We start from the raw sequence: 22469 nt of genomic DNA on the forward strand, positions 1-22469 counted from the left end.
TATGCTTCATTTCCCATATGACATGTTAACCCACCCGTGAGCCAACAAGCTCAATTCATTGCAGCATGTGTAAAATCCAGCGTTTGTGTTAAGCCATAAGGCACAATCGGTTCTAAATGGCCAATATACAACAGCTAAGAGCTGTTCTTAGGCACAATGCATCACAGAGTGCCAGGATACAGCAGTTAGCTGTGGTCTAGTGGCAATATTCCACAACCCCAAGAGATGCCTTATTGCTATTAAAAACCAGTTACCGACACAATTAGAACATTAAATGTTATGTAGTGTCATAACCACGAGTGGTAGGAGAAAGTTTGTCTCAAATGACACCCTGTTACCTACACAGTACACTACCTTTGACCAACGTGGTGCAGTTTAGGACACAGTTATGTACACTACCGTTTAAAGGTTTGTGGTCACTTAGAAATGTCCTTGTTTCCCATGAAAGCATACATGACATGAGTTTGAATAGGAAATATAGCAAAATTGTCATTGACCATTATTTGTCCTGTTGGAGGATACTGGCGCTGTCCACATGGTACGGCATGACGTTGCAAAATGGAGTGATATTATCTCTTCTTCAAGATCCCTTCAACCTGTCCAAATCTTAGACTTCACCACCACCAAAGCACCCCCAGACCATCACATTGCCTCCACCATGCTTGACAGACGGCATCAAGCACCCCTCCAGCATCTATTAATTTAGTCTGCATTTGACAAATGTTTTTTTTAATGATCTGAACACCTCAAACTTAGATTTATCTGTCCATAAAACTCAAATTTTCCTCTGTCCAGTGTCTATGTTCTTTTGCCCATCTTAATTTTTCTTTTTATTGACCAGTCTGAGATATGCAACTCTGCCTAGAAGGCCAGTATCTTGGAGTTGCCTCTTTACTGTAGATGTTGAGACTGGTGTTTTCTGGGTATTATTTAATGAAACTGCCAGTTGAGGACCTGTGAGCCATCTATTTCTCAAACAATGTATTTGTCTTCTTGTTCAGTTGTGCACCTGGGCCTCCCACTCCTCTTTCAACTCTGGTTAGAGCCAGTTCGCGCTTTTCTGTGAAGGGAGTAGTTCTGTGAAAGGAGTAGTACACAGCGTTCTATAAGCTCTTCAGTGTCTTGGCAATTGTTCTCATGGAATAGCCTTCATTTTCAAAACAAGAATAGACTGACTAGTTTCAGAAAGTTCTTTGTTTCTGACCATTTTCTGGTCTGTAATCAAACCCATAATTGTTGATGCTCCAAATACTCAACTAGTCTGAAGGCCAGTTTTATTGCTTCTTTAATCAGCACAACAGGTTTCAGTGGTGCTAACATAATTGCAAAATGGCACAGTGTGTCATTGGAACACAGGACTGTTGGTTGCTGATAATGGGCCTCTGTACACCTATGTAGATACTCCATAAAAACTAGAAATTTCCAGCTACAATAGTAATATACAAGATTAACAATGTCTACACTGTATTTCTGTTCAATTAAATGTTATTGTAATGGACAGAAAATTAGCTTTTATTTATAAAACAAATACATTTGTAAGTGAATGCAAACTTTTGAACGTTAGTGTATCTTTCTCCTTGTTGTCATGTCAGCTCCTGGAGGCTAGTTCTGACCAGAGCCCAGGAAGGAGGAGGAGACAGACTCAGGAGTTCCTGAGACCCTACATTGCCGCCAAGTTGGAGTCTCTGCCAGACACCTTCACTCTAGGAGACGAGAAGAAGTACAATGGTTTCTATAACAAGCCTCTACCGGGACAACAGCAGTACCGCTGTTTCGTCCTGGCGGCTCTCAAAGACCATGAGTCTGTAAGTAAACCAGCCAATTCTCCTCCAGTACTTAGTGTTGAAGGAACAGGGTTCCTCTGCAGTAGAGTCTTTCACTGATGGGTCTTTACACAGCTCTTCTGCCTCAAAACTGTATTTTCCTGTCAGCTCTACATTTGTGTGTGCTGCATGTAGAATTGATTGCATGGTTGATAAAAATTAAATATTTTAAAGCACAAATCTGTTTTACAATCATCGGAGGACAAAACCTCGATCTTGAGAGTGCCAGTTCATTTCCACGTCTCACTTCTACACATAGTGTGTTGTGGTCTTTGAAACTGGGTTGTGGTGTTGTGTGTTGCACTGGTTTGAGGAAGAACAGCGTGGTCCTGTTTAGCAGAGTGAGTGACGGACACATAACACATCTGAGATGCCAGTAAAGTGATACATTGTCGAATCTAAATCAAGCCTGGCCAGAGAAAATAGCAGGCTAATCACATTCATGGGGAAACAGGGAAGTGAGCTCAGCTTTCTAGTTATATGGCAGGGTGGATGTCAGGGTGGATGGGGAGGGGGAGGTGGGGGACTGGAGCGAAAAGGGCACTGCAGCTTTATGTGTCTCCCATGGCTAGTAAACAAACCTGGAAGTGTGAAATTGGATAAAAGAAACAGGCCATATAAACAGTATGATCACTTAGAGCAGGGAAGAGAGGGAAATATGGAGAGAGGGAGGGAGGAGAGCAAACGTTCGGCAGAGAGGGTGTCAGTTTTATCAGAGGGGCCTGGAGAGAAGAGTACAGGAATGATGAAAAGACTGAGAGGTAAAGAATGAGAGCGAGAACCAGTCACATGAAGGGGGAGAGATTGGCAGATGAAGCCCGGTGCCTGGAGTAATATACAGTGCTAAGATGGAACAGAAACACAGCAGAAGTTGGGGGAGATTTATGGATGAAAAACAGAGATGTTTACATGACCCAGAGGGAAGCAGAGAGGCAGTCACACCTTCAGAACTGGAGACAGACTGAATAAGGGAGAGACACAGGGAGAGACACAGGGAGACACACAGGGAGAGACACAGAGAGAGACACAGGGAGACACACAGGGAGAGACACAGAGAGAGACACAGGGAGACACACAGGGAGAGACACAGGGAGAGACACAGAGAGAGACACAGAGAGAGACACAGGGAGACACACAGGGAGAGACATAGGGAGAGACACAGGGAGAGACACAGGGAGAGACACAGAGAGAGACACAGAGAGAGACACAGGGAGACACACAGGGAGAGACACAGAGAGAGACACAGAGAGAGACACAGGGAGAGACACAGAGAGAGACACAGGGAGAGACACAGGGAGAGACACAGAGAGAGACACAGAGAGAGACACAGAGAGAGACACAGAAAGAGACACAGGGAGAGACACAGGGAGAGACACAGAGAGAGACACAGAGAGAGACACAGGGAGAGACACAGGGAGAGACACAGAGAGAGACACAGGGAGAGACACAGGGAGAGACATAGAGAGAGACACAGGGAGAGACACAGGGAGAGACACAGGGAGAGACATAGGGAGAGACACAGGGAGAGACACAGGGAGAGACACAGGGAGAGACACAGGGAGAGACACAGAAAAAGAGAGTGAGAAAGAAACAGGTCGTAGCCTGGGGAGAAAGTAAGCTGAGGCTCCTGGCTCCTGTCCTGTTTCTCACAGATAGTGTGCTTGTGCACATGTGTGTGTGTGTGTGTGTACATGTGTGTGTATACAGAGAGAGGAAGAAGAGTGTGTTGTTGGAAATATCCAACGCTGTCAGCCCTTATCACATTCAGCTTTAGTTAAGGAGAAACACAGGAGAATACGTGTACATTCACCCTCACTATCTTCCCCTCCATCGCCATCAGTTCTGCTTTTCTCTCCCTGTATAATCTCTCCAATATGTTCCCATCAGTTCTGCTTTTCTCTCCCTGTATAATCTCTCCAATATGTTCCCATCAGTTCTGCTTCTCTCTCCCTGTATAATCTCTCCAATATGTTCCCATCAGTTCTGCTTTTCTCTCCGTGTATAATCTCTCCAATATGTTCCCATCAGTTCTGCTTTTCTCTCCCTGTATAATCTCTCCAATATGTTCCCATCAGTCCTGCTTCTCTCTCCCTGTATAATCTCTCCAATATGTTCCCATCAGTCCTGCTTCTCTCTCCCTGTATAATCTCTCCAATATGTTCCCATCAGTCCTGCTTCTCTCTCCCTGTATAATCTCTCCAATATGTTCCCATCAGTTCTGCTTCTCTCTCCCTGTATAATCTCTCCAATATGTTCCCATCAGTTCTGCTTCTCTCCCTGTATAATCTCTCCAATATGTTCCCATCAGTTCTGCTTCTCTTTTCCTGTATTATCTCTCCAAAATGTTCCCATCAGTTCTGCTTCTCTCTCCCTGTATTATCTCTCCAGTATGTTCCCATGCAGCATTTGGAAGTCAGCTGGCAATACATTATTCACTAACTCCATGGGATGTGTTTCTAGCAGACAGGGCTTCTCAAACTGATCACTACCAGTCACCCCCCCTCCACTAAGAATTTCTTAATGTGCTCTTTGGTATTGGGCATATCATGTTTAAGAGGCATGACTGCTGCCATTTTTCAAAGAAGGTGCTGCACTGACTTCTACAAAAGTACAAGAAAGCCACTGAGAAGTTGGAAAAAGAAGAGATGAGCCTGGGAGAGGGACTTAAATGAAAGATAGTGAAGAGAACAAGATGAGCCAGGAAGCCAGGAAGAGACAAAGCTCTAAATTTGAACAGTTCTGAGTTATGTCAGGATATTCACGTCTGTTTTTGTGATCGAATGGATCATGGCCCTAGGTATTTCTCAGCATGCTTCAGAATTTTGGCATTCACCATGACCTTTCTTAACAGCTTGATGAAATACTTTACAAATCTCATATAACATATGCAATATGTATATGCAGATAAACTGTAGACTGACGTGCAAACCCTTTGGCAGTTATGAATCCTTCATTTTAAAAGATGTGACTTCCGCCATCTGCAGCGATACCAGATGCTTGCTTTCCCTGTTTTCTTTCCAGAAATCTATTTATTCTGTGGTGAAGTATTCAGAAGAGTTCACAGTAACTGTGAGGGTCGGACTCCCTTTTTCATCCGTAACGGGGCCCAACCTATGCAAAATGCATGTAGACATGAAGCCGACGTGGGAATCAACAAGATCTCCATCACCGACTAATAATAAGTTAAACAGATCCATACAGTTGACCAGAAAGTATCCTCCGTCAAGCCCAGATGCCTAACCTTTTTAGTCTTGTACAGCAAAGGGGTTGCCCCGGAGAGATACTGAGGTACATGTAGATCCAGAGCCAGGGAGAGAGGGATGGAGGTAGAGACGGAAAGAGGGAGATGTACCGAAGGAGGAATGACTCAGTCTCTGTGTGGAGTCCCTGTTGCGCCGACTTTGACAGCCTCTGAGTTCAAATCCCATAAAATGGCCACCTTCCGCCACGCCCCACTGTATCCGCCGGAGACCCCGCGGCCTGACCCAGTCCCGCTGACATCATCATCATGGTGCAGCCCCGCTGTTTCAGATGGCTGGCGGAGAGCAGGAGAAGGGGAGAGCAGCACAGGAGGAAAGTATCTCCCCCAGGGATCAGGGCAGGAGAAAGGAGGGGGCTGACAGATCTACCGGAGGGACGGGAGCAGCTGGGAGTGGGCGATGGCTGATGCACGGGCAGGATTTAGGGTTTGTTGGCGTGTGCGGATCAAACGTGATCATTCTTCCTGCTGTACACACACAGACGCTCCAAATGTGTTTAGTACTGTAGCTTCGACTGCGTCTGCCCGTAGGCTACAGTGAGACCACACTTCCCTCCAGACCCTCGTCTGTGCCGCCATAGTAGGCAGGCATTTCTGGAGTCTGCACTGCCCTGTGAGTTTCTACGGCTGTGTCAGCACCTGTTTATATCCTTTTTCATAAAATGTTTTTTAAAAAGCCAATTAGAACCATATTAAAAAAGTGTTCCGTCATCAATTTCCAAAAAAGGCAACAGCTATTTCCCTGGTTCTCTCTCTCGTTCTATCGGCTCGAGAACCTTTTCTCACCTTGATGAAGTTGTTTACAGAGGACGGATACAGCAGAAACTGCTTGGCTTGTTGCACACATCACATAATAAAGTTAAATGGATCAATTTGCAAGGCGTAATTCACTTAAAGTAACTGGGCTTGTTGTCACTTTGTGTTCTGCCTGACAGGCCGGGGAAGTTTCACTCTATTTAAGACCAGAGCAAGGTATATGAGTATGCCTCTCTCTCTGTCTCTCTCTCTCCTTAGCCTCTCTCTGTCTGTCTCTCTCACCAGATGCCTGGCTGATGTTAGATTAGGGCTAAGGCAGAGCTGCTGTAGTCTAGGACTCAGGGCTGAGGGAGCATCATGTTAAGGAAGCACCTTATCGTCTGATGCCTGGTTAATGTTAGGCTCCGTCAGACTCTGACATGCCATTAGCCAGCGGGTTAGACTGGATATAAGGCATCAGAGACGTTCGAGCTGTAGAGATCTCCGTGTTTCTTCGGCATTGGAGCAGGCTTGAGGTTAACACGGGCCAAGCGGTTCCAAAGAAGTGTTCCGCCTCATTTAAACTATGGCGCCTTTCCGTTCTAAACCGGGGGTTGGCTGGGTGGCGTCGCGCTCTTCACCTCCTTCTGTCTTCTCTCCCTCAGCAGAAGACGTTTGCGGCAAGCCCCTACTCCGACGCCATTACGGTTAAGCTCCACAGCGGCATGTCTCGCCACGCCGAGGACCCGGAGATGCTGTGGGTCATGGGCCCCGTGCTGGCCGTCGTGCTCATCATCATCATCGTCATCGCCATCCTGCTCTTCAAGAGGTACGTTCGGGGTTCAGAAGCAGCAGGGCTCTGTCTGATGCTTCCTTGTCACAGGATCCTGTCTTGCTTCGGACCAGCGACTACGCTGAACGTATATCCAGGCCATGCAATAGATCTTGGCTTGGATTAGTTAGGACCAGCATTTTGACAAGGCTCTGCTGGTCAACATATACATGTTTACAGCAGAGTGGCATTATTGCTGGGAGAGTTGGGATTAAACTGATACTGATGTGTTGTCGTGGACCAAATCTTTTCAAGCAATAAGCCTGTGTCTTTGAGCGAGGTTTGTGTTATTCAACGTTCGTCTCAGTTCTGTCTCCATGAATGATCATCCGAGAGCAGTTACTGCAGGTTTTATTTGTGCTTTTAGTTTTAAGATTTATTATATATGACATCCGCCTGTTAGAGCAAGGTTTGTGTTATCCAATGTTAATCTCAGTTCTGTCTCCATGAATGATCATCCGAGAGCAGTTACTGGAGGTTTTATTTTTGCTTTTAGTTTAAGATTTATTATAAATGACATCCGCCTGTTGGAGTTCTGTGGTTTTAGTTAGACACAATAATTCATCTGGCCTGGGTCTTGAGGGCTACAGGCCCTGTGAGGATACTTTCCATGAAATGGCATTGAGAGACATCTCAGTTAGGCAGCGTGCAGCCCTGCTCTCCAAGGCAGGTAAACAGTTGGCTGGGCCCAGACGTTTTTTTTTTTGCTCTGTTTGAATGGGGCTGTCCTTAGGCCACACATATGGAGCTTCTGACTGAGCTTATGTTAAGTGTATGGAGACTCAATCCGGCTCTGGGGATGTGCTACTGTACTCTACTTACTTCTCATAGGGCCTCATCTTACTTGAAAGCGTTTCTGAACATGATTCAGCCCAGTTCAAATGAATAGGGGAATCAGGTGCTCAACTGACTGACTTAATCATTTTAAAAAACATTCCTCACTTCTCCTTATTCTGGCGACCAGAACCAGAGAGCTCACCTGGCTCATACCAACCCAGGAGAGTGAAGTAGTGAGTTGAACTCATTTGAACTAGTAATTCAAAGTATTTTATTCAGGTCTAAGTCCTGTTGGCTTTGGGGGAAGTTGTCAGTGGTAGATAGACAGAGTCAGAATGCAGTGGCAGAGAGCCTTAACATCTCTCACTCTCAGTGGGTAAGCCTAGCCATGGCTGGCTTAGATGGCAGGAGGGTGGATAATTTCTTCTGAGCAAATGAGAATAAATCTTTTGAAGTTGCCCAATTTCCCATGCCTATTTGATAGCATATGCACAAGGCTCTCTGAAGTCCTAACCAGGAGCCATTGAAAGTTTGTATAACTTGGAAGTCATTTTGTCCTAAATATAATGTAACCTTTACAGAATTTAGGACCAGACCTTTAGCCTTTTTTGCAGTTCAACAATATGTGATCTGCCCACAGAATGTAATATGTTGACATAGTTGATATTAGGATGAAGGTTGCTGTTGTTGGCTTAGCTATTGTATTTCATCAACAAAGATGCAAATACAATCTGTTTCACTTTTCCATTTATCCAGTAAGAACAATATGTACCTCGAGGAAAACAAAGGAGTAGAGTGAACAATCATTGAACTGGTCTCTGGTGAACACCACAGAATATAATAACAATAAAAATAATAACATAATTAGATCCTAAACGCCCGAAACTGCAGAGAGATCCACTTTGCCTTTTCACTTACAGTATGCATCTGATGGAGAAATGGAAAAAAGATATTAAAAAACTTGTTGAAGATGATCATAGTGGCAGGGATTGAGATCTAGGCGCCTAGAGGAAAAACTCATTTTCTAAATGTCAGCGTCGTCATCTGAACAAAACTGCAGGGCTGAGAGGATGAAGGAGGAGAGGGTGGGAGGGGTAGTGGGTGGGAGGATGAAGGAGTACAGGGTCGGATGATGGGGGGGTAGAGGGTGGGAGGATGGGGGGGTAGAGGGTGGGAGGATGCGGGGGTTAGAGGGTGGGAAGATGGGAAGATGGGGGGGTAAGGCACCAGCATAAGTCAGGGGCTGTTACTCATCCACTGCTGCTCTGCTTTAACCCTGCTGCTGACAAACTGTAATTTAATCCACCATCTCTCTCTCTCTCTCTCTCTCTCTCTCTCCTACTGTCTGTCTATATATCCTACTGTCTCTCTACATTCTACTGTCTGTCTCTATCTCTTACGGTCTGTCTCTTTCTCTCCTAATATCTGTCTGTCTCTCACTGTTTCTCTCTGTCTTCTCCCTCCCTCACCTTTTTGCTTTCTATGGATGCAGCAAACAAGAAAGGTTAGTGCTTCTCTCCTGTTTTGCCCTTACACCTTTAACTGTTTTTAACCCATAAACTTCACTGGCTTTGTTGCCATTCTGCAGCACATCTCCTTTCCCTCCCCGCTCTCCTTCTTTTATAACCTCCTATCCTCTCACTTTTCATACCTTCCTCTCCTCCCTTCTCTCTCTTTCTTTCATACGCTCCTATCATGTCCCTTTTCACAGCCCTACTCTCCTTCTTTCTCCACTCCTTTCATTTCACCCTCTCCATTCTCTTTCTTTTTCCTTACTCCTTCTTTCGTACCCTCCTCCTTTCTCTCTCTTTTTTTCAAACCCTCCTCTCCTCTAGTGTCCTCTTTTTCTCCTCTGTAGTTTCCTATCTTCTCTCATTCCTTCTATCCCTCCTCTCCCCTACTTTGCTCCTCCCCTTTCTTCCCTCTTCCCCGCCTCCACTTCTCTCCTCTATAAGAAGTGCTTCTGGGACAGGGTATTCTACTCTGCTCTGCGCTGACTGAAGCCTCTGATTTAGAGTTTGAGTGACTGACTGACACATGCTCTTTGTTTCTGCTACACTGTCAAGATCACAGATCACGAAATGCTGCCATGTACTGTGTCTTTGACTTGTGTGTTGTTGAGTGTTTTTTTAAAGACCTCTTGAGAGGGTTGTGAGTGCGTGTGTGTATGTACGTGTGTGCATGTGCGCGTGTGCGTGCACATGTGGGTGTGGCTGCGTGAATGAGTGTGTGTGTGTAAGTTGTTCAAAGCCAGCTTTGAATGATTTTGATTGATGGTTGATCTGTTGAACTGTCTGTCTCAGTAATCCTATCTATCTCTGGGAGACATCGAAAGCTGTGGTTTCATCTCACCACCCACACACCTGCAGCTTTCACGCCTTTCAAACTAAATGCCAAAGTTGCAGTTAAAAGACATGTCGTTCCCAAGGCAGACTAACAAAGACTTCTATAAGTATTTTAAGATAACACCTAGGAAGACTAACAAAGACTCCTATATGTATTTCATGGAAGACTAACAAAGAATTCTATACATATTTCAAGATGTCCTATAGGTAGACAAACAAAGACTCCTACCTATATTTCAAGACATCCCCTAGGCAGACTAACAAAGACTCTTATAGATATTTCAAAGCAGCCTAACAGACTTCTGGAAGTATTTCAAAACGTTCCCTTGGCAGACTAAGAAAGACTACTGTATGAATTGTATGCCTCTGTGTTCCATCTCTCTCTCCATCTCCATAACTATGTTTTAAATAAATCTAGATTCCCTTTGATAAAATAAAATGACTGCCTACATAGACACAGACCCCTTAACTTTCTTAGAGACTTAATGTATAATTTATTACAAATGGTTTTGCATCTATCAACACACAGTACCCCATGCAAATTTGTGCCAGTTTAGTGAAAATGAAAAACAGCACTTCAGATCTTCTCTGCAGGTATGGGAGAACCTGCAAGAAAGACAAACATGTCTGCAGCACTCCATCAATCAGGTCTATATGGTAGCCACTTCTGAGTAAAAGGTATATGACATGCTGCCTGAAGGACCCTGAGAGCCTGAGCGCCAGAGGAAAAAGATTCTCTGCTCTGATGATACCATAATCAAACTATTAGTGCTAAATTCTACGAGTGTGTCTTTGGGTTGTTACCATCCATACAGTGAAGCATGGTGGTGGGAGCGTTATGCTGTGGGGGTGGTTCACAGGGACTTGGGGACTGGTCAGGATTGAGGGAAGGATGAATGTAGCAAAATACAGAGAGGTCCTTGAACAAAACCTGAGCCAGAGTGCGCAGGACCTCAGTCTTGAGTCAAAGATTCATCTTTCAGCAATGAAAATGACCGAAGCGCAAACTGAAGACTAGAGTGCCTTCAAAGGTCTATCAAGGTCCTTGAGTGGCCCAGCCAAAGTATAGACGTGAACCCAGTTGAATATCTGTGGGGAGACCTGAAGATTGCTGTTCATTCCCATTCTAATATCATAGTGCTTGAGAGTCTACAAGGATAAATGGGAAACTGCCATGCTCAAAGCTGGTTGAGACTAACTAAGCTGTGATCACTGCCAAAGACACTTCTGTAATGAATAAAGGGTCTGAATACGTAAGTACTGTGTATGTACATATTGTATTATAGATTTTCAATAAATTACAATAAAGTGCGTAAAAAGTATTGTGTGTACATTGGTCAAAGGAGACTGCTTGAATTTATGGTTAAATTGCTGAAAAGAAACCACTACTGAAGGACACCAATAAGAAGAAGGATGTGTGAAGAGGTGTGATTGTCTGGAGGTTATTTCATTGTTTTGATGTCTTCACTATTATTCTACAATGTGGAAAATTGTACAAATAATTAAAACAAATTGAATGAGTGGGTTTGTTCAAACTTTTTAGTGGTACTGTGTATATACATACGTACATACGAATATACAGTTAAGCCCAAAAGTATTCATACCCATGGCAAAATTTGAGCCATAGTGAATTTTTATTTGACCAATAGGTTTCTTCTGGCTGGAAATTACATCAACATGCGACATAATTATATACTGAACAAAATTATAAACGCAACACTTTTGTTTTTGCCCCCATTTATCATGAGCTGAACTCAAAGATCTAAGACTTTCTCTATGTACACAAAATGCCTATTTCTCTCAAATATTGTTCACAAATCTGTCTAAATCTGTGTTAGTGAGCACTTCTCCTTTACCAAGATAAACCATCCACCTCACAAGTGTGGCATATCAAGATGCTGATTAGGCAGCATGATTATTGCACAGGTGTGCCTTAGGCTGGCCACAAATAAAAGGCCACTCTAAAATGTGCAGTTTCACTGTATTGGGGGGGTCCGAGGGGGTCCGAAAAACCAGTCAGTATCTGGTGTGACCACCATTTGCCTCACACAGTGCAACACATCTCCTTCACATAGAGTTGATCAGGTTGTTGATTGTGGCCTGTGGAATGTTGGTCCACTCCTCTTCAATGGCTGTGCGAAGTTGCTGGATATTGGAAGGACCTGGAACACACTGTCGTATACGCCGATCCAGAGCTTCCCAAACATGCTCAATGGGTGACATGTCCGGTGACTATGCTGGCCATGCAAGAACTGGGATGTTTTCAGCTTCCAGGAATTGTATACAGATCCATGCAACATGGGGTCGTGCATTATCATGCTGCAACATGAGGTGATGGCCGTGGATGAATGGCACAACAATGGGCCTCAGGATCTTGCCTCGGTATCTCTGTGCATTCAAAATGCTGTCAATAAAATACACCTGTTTTCGTTGTCCATAACACATGCCTGCCCATACCATAACCCCACCGCCACCATGGGCCACTTGATCCACAAAGTTGACATCAGCAAACTGCTCACCCACACAACGCCATACACGCTGTCTGCCATCTGCCCTGTACAGTGAAAACCGGGATTCATCCATGAAGAGAACACCTCTCCAAGTGCCAGACGCCATCGAATGTGAGCATTTGCCCACTCAAGTCGGTTACGACGACGAACTGCATTCAGGTCGAGCATGCAGATGAGCTTCCCTGAGACGGTTTCTGACAGTTTGTGCAGAAATTCTTTGGTTATGCAAACCGATTGTTGCTGCAGCTGTTCGGGTGGCTGGTCTTAGACGAGGTGAAGATGCTGAAGATGCTGGGGTGAAGATGCTGGATGTGGAGGTCCTGGGCTGGTGTGGTTACACGTGGTCTGCGGTTGTGAGGCCGGTTTGACGTCCTGCCAAATTCTCAGAAACCCCTTTTGAGACGGTTTATGGTAGAGAAATGAACATTCAATTCACAGGCAACAGCTCTGGTGGACATTCCTGCAGTCAGAATGCCAATTGCACGCTCCCTCAAAACTTGCGACATCTGTGGCATTGTGCTGTGTGATCATGCTGTCTAATCAGCATCTTGATATGCCACACCTGTGAGGTGGATGAATTTTCTCGGCAAAGGAGAAGTGCTCACTAACACAGATTTAGACAGATTTGTGAACAATACTTGAGAGAAATAGGCCTTTTGTGTACATAGAGAAAGTCTTAGATCTTTGAGTTCAGCTCATGATAAATTGGGACAAAAACTAAAGTGTTGCATTTATAATTTTGTTCAGTGTATTTATGTTATTCATTTATATCTCCAGCAACTGAGATGGAACATTTTGATTTTGTGGGCAATTAATCTACTAGAAGATCAACATTTTGCAAATGGTCATCTCAGTCTCCCATGGACCTCCCAACCTTCTTCTAAATTGAAGAAGGTTGTCCATAGACTAGGCTTGGTGCCATTTTCCTTGCAACAAGAGGTTGAACAGAATGCAAAAAAAACAATTTAACATTACAGAAATGTTAAATCACAATTAATGAGTACATTATGTAATTACAATATACTATAGTATATTATGTAATTACAATGTACTATAGCTCAGTAGTGTTTTATATACAGTCTTTCCTCGCTTTTTCAAGAGTGCCAGTAATGTTAGAGGTTACTGTACATTTACATTTTAGACATTTGGCGGACAGTGTTATTCACTGCAATTACAGTGAAATGACTCAGGGAACCAAACCAGAGTTTGTTAATGGTCCAACGCCTTCATCGGTAGGCTATCTGCTGCCCCAGAAACAACTATGCTAACATGGCAGCACTAATAGCTGCCCTCACAGACAGCCCGGGGATCACATCAGTAGCAGCACTCAGTAATGGAGGCCGCTGCATTCCAAGCCATCTTAGTGTGACGTTAGCACTACCCAGAGAAACATACAGGCTTTAGAGCATTAGTCCAGGAGCTGCTGTAACATGGAAACACTTAAGAGCTCAGTTAGCATACTAGTTCTAGGAAACATGGTGTGGCACTCTGAGAATTGCAGAGGCCCCAGCAGAGGTGCTGTACATCTCACTCTCACACTGCTCTCTTCCCTTCTTTCCTTCACTCTTCCTTCTTCCATCACTTCTTCTTTCCCTGCATTCTTACCCTGTCCCTACTTGCATCTCTCTTCCCCCTCTCCTTCCCTCGCCCATCGCTCTCTCTCACTCTCGCTCTCCCCCACTTTCTCTCTCCACTTCTGTAATTAACCAGCCTTGCTCGTCTGTCACCGCGGCTGATCCGTTAATTGCTCGGCCTGTTTGCTTTCACACATTCGTACGGGGGAAATTAGTGATTTTAATGAGCGTAAACCTAAAACTGTGTCACCGCATCCCCCCCAGCTGTGTAGACAGTGAAGTGGGCCCTCCGCACACAAACGGCCTCACCTGGGGAACCGACAAGTACACACCAGGCAGATAGTGTTATTCCACAGCAGGATACCGTACACTCCGGATGCTCTAAACCGTGCACTGCTTTTGACCAGAACGTAGGCCTGTGCTTAAAAGTAGAACAGAACAAAGTAGAACAGTAAAGCCAATATGTTTGGGGTGTCAAACATATTGGCTTTACTGAAGACTACACTTAGGCCTCTTCTTCACGAACTGATGTCGGACACAAACTGAACATGGTCCTGGTATGGCTAGTGTGTTCGACAGTTCTCTCTATGTTAACGACATACACTCACCTAAAGGATTATAAGGAACACCTCATACATTTCTCATTAATGCAATTATCTAATCAACCAATCACATGGCAGTTGCTTCAATGCATTTCGGTGTGGTCCTGGTCAAGACAATCTCCTGAACTCCAAACTGAATGTAAGAATGGGAAAGAAAGGTGATTTAAGCAATTTTGAGCGTGGCATGGTTGTTGGTGCCACAGACGGGCCGGTCTGAGTATTTCAAAATCTGCTCAGTTACTGGGATTTTCACGCACAACCATTTCTAGGGTTTACAAAGAATGGTGTGAAAAGGGAAAAACTGTGGCAGTCCTGTGGGCGAAAATGCCTTGTTGATGCTATAGGTCAGAGGAGAATGGGCCGACTGATTCAAGCTGATAGAAGAGCAACTTTGACTGAAATAACCACTTGTTACAACCGAGGTATGCAGCAAAACATTTGTGTATCCAGAACACACACAACCTTGAGGCGGATGGGCTACAACAGCAGAAGACCCCACCGGGTACCACTCACCTCCACTACAAATAGAAAAAAGAGGCTACAATTTGCACAAGCTCACCAAAATTGGACAGTTGAAGACTGGAAGAATGTTGCCTGTTCTGATGAGTCTCGATTTCTGTTGAGACATTCAGATGGTAGAGAATTTGACGTAAACAGAATGAGAACATAGATCCATCATGCCTAGTTACCACTGTGCAGGCTGGTGGTGGTGGTGTAATGGTGTGGGGGATGTTTTCTTGGCACACTTTAGGCCCCTTAGTGCCAATTGGGCATCGTTTAGATGCTACGGCCTACCTGAGCATTGTTTCTGACCATGTCCATCCCTTTATGATCACCATGTACCCATCCTCTGATGGCTACTTCCAGCAGGATAATGCACCATGTCACAAAGCTTGGATCATTTCAAATTGGTTTCTTGAACATGACAATGAGTTCACTGTACTGAAATGGCCCCCACAGTCACCAGATCTCAACCCAATAGAGCATCTTTGGGATGTGGTGGAACGGGAGCTTCGTGCCCTGGATGTTTATACCACAAATTTCCATCAACTGCAAGATGCTATCCTATCAATATGGGCCAACATTTCTAAAGAATGCTTTCAGCACCGTGTTGAATCAATGCCACGTAGAATTAAGGCAGTTCTGAAGGCGAAAAGGGATCAAACACAGTATTAGTATGGTGTTCCTAATAATCCTTTAGGTGAGTGTAGTATAAATGATACAACAGCAATGCTTCTTCTGGAGATGAACTGAGATTGGCCTGTATCAGCCAGCCGTCCCTATTGTATGGTTGTATGCTATCACCACCATGCGCAGGGTTGGGTAGGTTACTTTTTAAATGTAATCCTTTACAGTTACAAGTTACCAGTCCACATTTGTAATCAGTAATGTAATCTGATGGAATAACCTATAACCAATTGAACATCTTTTTGTGGGATCAATCAGTGTTAGAGTTTACATAGCTGAACAAAAACGGAATTAGCATTTTACCTTATGGGTTGTGTACAGTGCCTTTGGAAAGGGTTTTTTAAACCATTGCTTCTATACTTCAATATGATGGGGCTACATCTCTACATTGCACCCTATAGGTCTGTCAGATATTTAGTCATTCCAATGAATCCAATAACCCTCGATCTTCCAGAATCTGACTTTATATCTGAACATAACCCAAAAATCTAATGATGCATAAGCCTATTTTGTTATGTGTTATGTATTCATGATTTTAATTGTTTCAAAGCATTGTTGAAAAATAAATGGCAATTACCCAAAAAGAGTATTGACTTAGTTGTATATAGAAATTAAGATATCCGTAGCTTTTCGTATATAAACTAAATCTGCAGTGGTCTGATGTTTTGCTCCCCAACCTACAACATTGTCAAAATGTTGCAGAAACTTTTGCATCCGTGAACACCCGCATAGAAATAAGATTTACCTGCACTAACGTAACCTGCGATTATTAAGGCCACCAGTGATGGATTTTCAAAACGCAAATGAAATAAATAAACTGTGATTATAAACCTGCACTCTTAGCTTAAAGTAAATGACGTCAGCAGCCAATGATAACCAATGAACACAATTTTCAGAGATGCAAAGCAAGCAGAATCACATGGCCTACCTGTATGGACGGAGTTGAGTCAAATGCAAATAATCATCCTTTGGCAAAGTGCTTCCCAACACACCTTTTCTCCTCAAATGTCGTGGTAAATTCCATAGAATGTTTGATCTTGAAGGCAGCACCATGTTGCAGCTATCTAACAAATAGTTGCCTAATCCATTAAACAATTCCTGTCTAAGTTCTTCGGTGCAACTCGTCCTGGCTGGGTTGTTTGGTGCATTTGACAAATAAACCTTGAAACTTGAAAAAGATATAACACCAGGGAGGCCTATCATTGTTTTGAGAAAGATGCGTCGATAACTAAATAATATTTTATAAGGCTTGGCCAATATTACCTCTTCTTTTTCAATTGAAGTAATCCAAAAGTAATCATACAAGTATCTGTAATCCGATTAAAGCATTTTTGTTGGTAATTTAACAGATTACAGTTACTGTAATTTTTTTGTAATCCGTTTGCAATCCATTACTCCCCAACTCTGACCATGCGTCATGCCCATTTACAGGTAGCATGTCAGTGGGCTGTCTGGAATGCAGACTTGGCACTGTGTTTTTGGAGCTCCCCTCATGGACTCTCTTCGCTGTCTCTCTCCCCAGGAAACGTGCATCTCCCTCGGCCAAGGATGAACACTCTGCTGGGGTGAAGGACTCTCTGCTGGCCCACTCCTCTGACCCTGTGGAGATGAGACGACTCAACTACCAGACACAAGGTATAGACACATACACACATGGATTCAATTGCACGCACACGTGTGCACACAGACCCAAGCTATAAGACACAAGGTAAAGACCTTCAAACACAGACAGACCAAACGAACAAACAACAAAGTTTTTCGACCATGACCAAATGATCCACCTCAGTGCCTGCAGACAAAAATTCTAATAAGCTGCCGTCCAGCCATCTCCTTTGGTCACTCACTCTTCCGCTATGATTCTTGCTGCTACCTGTGGAGCTCTTGATAGCCACTTTTACTAGATGAAGCCATTTAACACTGTTCGCAATACAGCCTTGAAAGACCACTGTTACGCATTATGCCGATGATTGAGCTACAACACTATCAGATGCCCAAATTAAAGATGGTTGACAATAATTTAATGTCAACAATTATCAGTCAAATATTCCTGCGTTACTGGATATCTACAGTGTTCTTTGTAACACATATTGAAGGTTGATGTTTAGAATAAACATTGCTATAGTGTACTGGGATCGTATCAGTCTTGTAGTATTTGGATCAGTGCTGTTTCAAAACTGAATGTATTATTTGAGGATTTGTTAAAAACAACCCTGAAGCTTTGGTCTGAGAGTCAGACCATCAAGATGTCCCCTCCCTTTCGACCTTCTATGACCTTTATCAAAAGCAAACATTTTCTTTTAAGTTGTCCAAATAAGTTGTTGCTAAAAACCAGTACTGCTTCTTGTGTCACTGGGAAGTAGCAAGAGAGAGAGAAATTATTGCGGTGTGTCTAATAAAGCATAGCGTGTGTTTAAGAAAGAAAATATTTATTTTTATACCAAGCCCTCTTTGGCCTTGAAATGTTTGATTGTGTAGGCGTTACTAAACATTGCTGTAGATATTTGCATACACAGCCCTGATAAGATGATAGATGATAGATTTTGATGGCAACCTGGTTCAGTGCTCTCAATAATTATTAGAATCGTTGGTAATGAGCAAAAACAATTACGAAAAAAAGTCATTGTTTTATATTAGATTGATCTTGCATGGACAAATATGAAAAATCTATGCTTTAATTCAGTGAAAATTATTTAACGAATAAACTATTTCTTGACCAAGTTTGTCCCGTTATTGGAACCTGTTATTGGGCTACAAGACCATTGCCAAACAGCCTGGTGAGAAGGTGACAACAGTTGGTGTGATTATTCGCAAATGGAAGAAACACAAAAGAACTGTCAATCTCCCTCGGTCTGGGGCTCCATGCAAAATCTCACCTGGTGGAGTTGCAATGAGCATGAGAACGGTGAGGAATCAGCCCAGAACTACACGGGAGGATCTTGTGAATGATCTCAAGGCATCTGGGAACATAGTCACCAAGAAAACAATTGGTAACACACTACACCGTGAAGGACTGAAAGGTCCCCCAGGCTCAAGAAAGCCCGTGTTCAAGCCCGTCTGAAGTTTGCCAATGAACATCTGAATGATTCAGAGGAGAACTGGGTGAAAGTGTTGTGGTCAGATGAGACCAAAATCAAGCTCTTTGGCAACAACTCAACTCGCCGTGTTTGGAGGAGGAGGAATGCTGCCTATAACCCCAAGAACACCATCCCCACCGTCAAACATGGAGATGGAAACATTATGGTTTGGGGGTGTTTTTCTGCTAAGGGGACAGGGCAACTTCACCGCATCAAAGGGACGATGGACTGGGCCATGTATCATCAAATGTTGGACGAGAACCTCCTTACCTCAGCCAGGGCATTGAAAATGGGTGGTGGATGGGTATTCCAGCATGACAATGACCCAAAACACATGGCCAAGGCAACAAAGGAGTGGCTCAAGAAGAAGCACATTAAGGTCCTGGAGTAGCCTAGCCAGGTGGTCAAGCATATTGTAACCAAGCTTTTTTGTGGCATTGGCGCAGTAAAGGCTTCTTTCTGGCAACTCGACCATGCAGCTCATTTTTGTTCATGTATCGTCATATTGTGCTCCTTGAAACAACCACACTGTCTTTTTCCAGAACAGCCTGTATTTCTCCTGAGTTTACCTGTGGGTTTTCTTTGTAAACAATTCTTCTGGCAGTTTTGGCTGAAATCTTTCTTGATCTACCTGACTTTGGCTTGGTATCAAGAGAGCCCTGAATTTTCCACTTCTTAATAAGTGATTGAACAGTACTGACTGGCATTTGCAAGGCTTTTGATATCTTTTGATATCCTTTTTCATCTTTATGAAGTTCCATTACTTTGTTACGCAGGTCTTTTGACAGTTTTTTTCTGCTCCCTATGGCTCAGTATCTATCCTGCTCAGTGCCTCCACGTGAGAGCTAACAAACTCATTGACTATTTATACACAGACAGTAATTGCAATTTAAAAAGCCACAGGTGTGGGAAATTCACATTTAATTGCCATTTTCACCTGTGTGTGTCATCTTGTGTGTCTGTAACAAGGCCAAACATTCAAGGTTATGTAAGCTTTTGATCAGGGCCATTTTGAGCCATACAGCTACGTGATAATAAATTGCTTCATATGATCACTATCCTTAAATAAAAGACAGTTATTTTGCATGATCAGTCATATTTTCTAAATCAATTCCAAAATTTCACAATTTCTGCCAGGGTATGCAAACTTATGAGCACAACTGTATTCAACCTTAATTTAGCTATTTGTTTTATTGAATTCACTGGGTCTTTTTTAATAACCTATATTTGCTAGACTTATTTAATTTCAATCTTAATCTTTTTCTAATATATCATTCTTATCACAGTAAATAATATCAATCAAATGCCTGCCATAATTGATCAGTACAGGCAGTTTCAATCATTCTTGGTTTATCTACCCAGCTCTGTTGTATGCTAGTACATCCATTTGTTTTTCAAAGCATCTCTAAGTCTGCTTTGCAAATGATGCCCTAAGTAGGGAGTAGGCTGCTGTTTGGGATTGTCTCTTTTGCTGCTTTAGTAGCCTGACGCAGCTGGGTAATGAACTACTGTTGAAAGCAGCATGGAGATTCTTGATCTTTTAACTCAGCTGCAAATTAAGCCTGCAGACACTCTCTCTTGCCCTCTTTCTCTTTTCTGTTTGTGTTTCTTTCTTTGTGTCCTCTCTTTTGTTCTCTCTCTCCTCTAACTCTTCATATAATCTCTCTACTCTCATTCCTTTTCTTATCTCTTTCAAACTATCCATCCCTCGCTCCAGTAATCTCAGCAGTTGGCGGGTGTTCATTGTGAATTTAGATACTTCACAGGCCTACTCTTTGCTTTAGTATGTTCCAGTAATGTACTGTTAGATGGACAGCTGCTGAGGCCTTGTCTGTAGGAGGAACCTGGCAGATGTTGTTTACTCAAATGGACAGGTATGTCTTAGACTCAGTCGCTTACTATTTGTCCTTTGTGTGCAACAATGAAGATCCCCGCTAGGCATGTGGCATGTGTTATAATATGCCAATGTTGCTCACTAAAGCGCTCTAAATGACTTTAACATGGTTAGTGAATAGTAAGTACATATTCTTTAAAATTTCCAAGACTGTTATGTGTCAAAGGGACGTTTGGTGCCTTTTGTATTGAGATGGTACTGTTGCCTAAATTTCAGTTTGGATCCAGGCTTCTGTCCTGGCTGTGAAAGGCTGAAACTAAGATGGATTTCCAGGCTAACAGATCAACTCACTCCCAATGTACAGACATCTAAACATTGAGGCTTTCTGGAAATCTTGGTGCTCTTTCTAGCTCTCCTTCGATCCTTCTTTTCTTCCCACTCCTCTGTTCCACACTGAATGTGAATAATCCCTGTCTGGTTTCGTTGTTGAGGATGTCACACCGACCTCCCCATCTTCTCCCCACAGGTTCCAGTGCCCTCAGTTGCCAGAACACTCCAAGTTAGTTTCCATTCCTCCTGTGTTCTCGAACTATTTTATCCCCATTTCTTCTCTCCCTGTATCTCTCTCTCCCTCCCTCTCCCTTTCCCCGTCTCACTCTCACTCTAATCTTTGAGTCCCTCCAAACTTCCATAGTATCACAATCACAGCTCATTCAACGGTACCATGTTCTGTATATATGTATTCAGCCGATGTGGCAGAAAGTTCCGGAGAATTTGTTGTGGAGGTGCTACTTTGGGAGCTGAGGGGGAAAGTCACTCCCCTCCATCAATGCCACCCTCCATAACACCGTCTCCTTTACCCCTTCTGTTCATAGTCTCTCAAGCCAGGCAGCTTACTTCCACAATATCTGAATGCTACAGTTTGTGTTGCCCAAGGTCTGACCATCCTCTTCTCCCCCGCTGTTCTCTGCACCCACCAAGGCCAATCTCATCTCTGCTCCATGCTAGCTGCTCCTCGCCTGTGATCTATATCGATTGGTAGCTTAGGCGGCTGGGCACACACCCTCTCCCTCTGAACCCCCCCCCCACCATCGCGAGCCGTGTCACTTCTTTTCCACACGTTTGCCTTAGAACTGTCACCTGTCATCGCTGGCTGCTAATAATGCACAGTGTTTGGTTGGATGGCTGTTTGTGGAAGGTCAGGGGTTATAGCAGTGGACCAGGGGTTCATGGACAGACATTAGGGTATTTCAGAATCAGCCTTTAAATTCAGTGTGTCGCTACAGAGTCAGTTATGTCTCATTTGAACCAATAATATATGTTTAAGTGGAGTGTGGTGCTTTGATTGTGGCTGTCTGTGTTTGTTTAGTGCTGTGTGGTCCTGTCATTTGGAGGATATTCCTGAGATGAATGATTGTTCCCTCCTTTGTCAGTTCCTTCAAGTTATTTTGTCACTAAAAGAGATTTTAAATGTTTCTGTACTTTGAGATTTCAGTGTCAGGTTAATTGCTCTGTTTTTGTTCCACAATCATGTTATTTGTGAATGGGAATTACCTTTCTTTTGGTTCATAATAGAATCATTACTAACGCATTAAGATGTTGGTCCCATCTAGCTATAGCCCAAGATGGTTTTCAGTTGTATGGGAAAATGCAAAGTCACCTGTTTTTATATAACATGATGCTCTGACCCCTCCCACTCCCACTTGTGTTATGGGCTACAGCCAACCAATCAGCATGCTCATTCACTCACTTTCTTCACAGGAGTGACCCACAGCATGGTGTGAGATATCACCTCTGTCACTCACACTCACTCTCTAACACTCTGTTTCTGCCTCTCCCCTTCTTCCTTTTTGTAAATCTCTGTCTCACTTTCTTCTAACCACACACTTCCTCTAGTTTCACCACTCCGTGAGCTC

General features: G+C 43.5%; 1 protein-coding gene across 24 annotated transcripts in view; it reads left to right on the top strand.

The window, feature by feature from the left end:
* The window catches only part of ptprfa (protein tyrosine phosphatase receptor type Fa), a 244802-nt gene that overhangs the window by 201803 nt on the left and 20530 nt on the right, over positions 1-22469 (top strand). For 12 of the 24 annotated variants that reach the window (XM_010872304.3, XM_020049029.2, XM_020049030.2 and 9 more), the window contains 5 exons: positions 1593-1805; positions 6483-6646; positions 8919-8930; positions 17168-17280; positions 21080-21112. In XM_010872304.3, the coding sequence (XP_010870606.2) occupies positions 1593-1805; positions 6483-6646; positions 8919-8930; positions 17168-17280; positions 21080-21112 (535 nt within the window). The remainder of the gene's footprint in view (positions 1-1592; positions 1806-6482; positions 6647-8918; positions 8931-17167; positions 17281-21079; positions 21113-22469) is intronic. The other 12 variants (XM_020049028.2, XM_020049046.2, XM_020049049.2 and 9 more) reach the window with 6 other exon arrangements.

This window comes from Esox lucius, chromosome 8 (assembly GCF_011004845.1).
Source record: "Esox lucius isolate fEsoLuc1 chromosome 8, fEsoLuc1.pri, whole genome shotgun sequence".
NCBI classification, from domain to species: domain Eukaryota; kingdom Metazoa; phylum Chordata; class Actinopteri; order Esociformes; family Esocidae; genus Esox; species Esox lucius.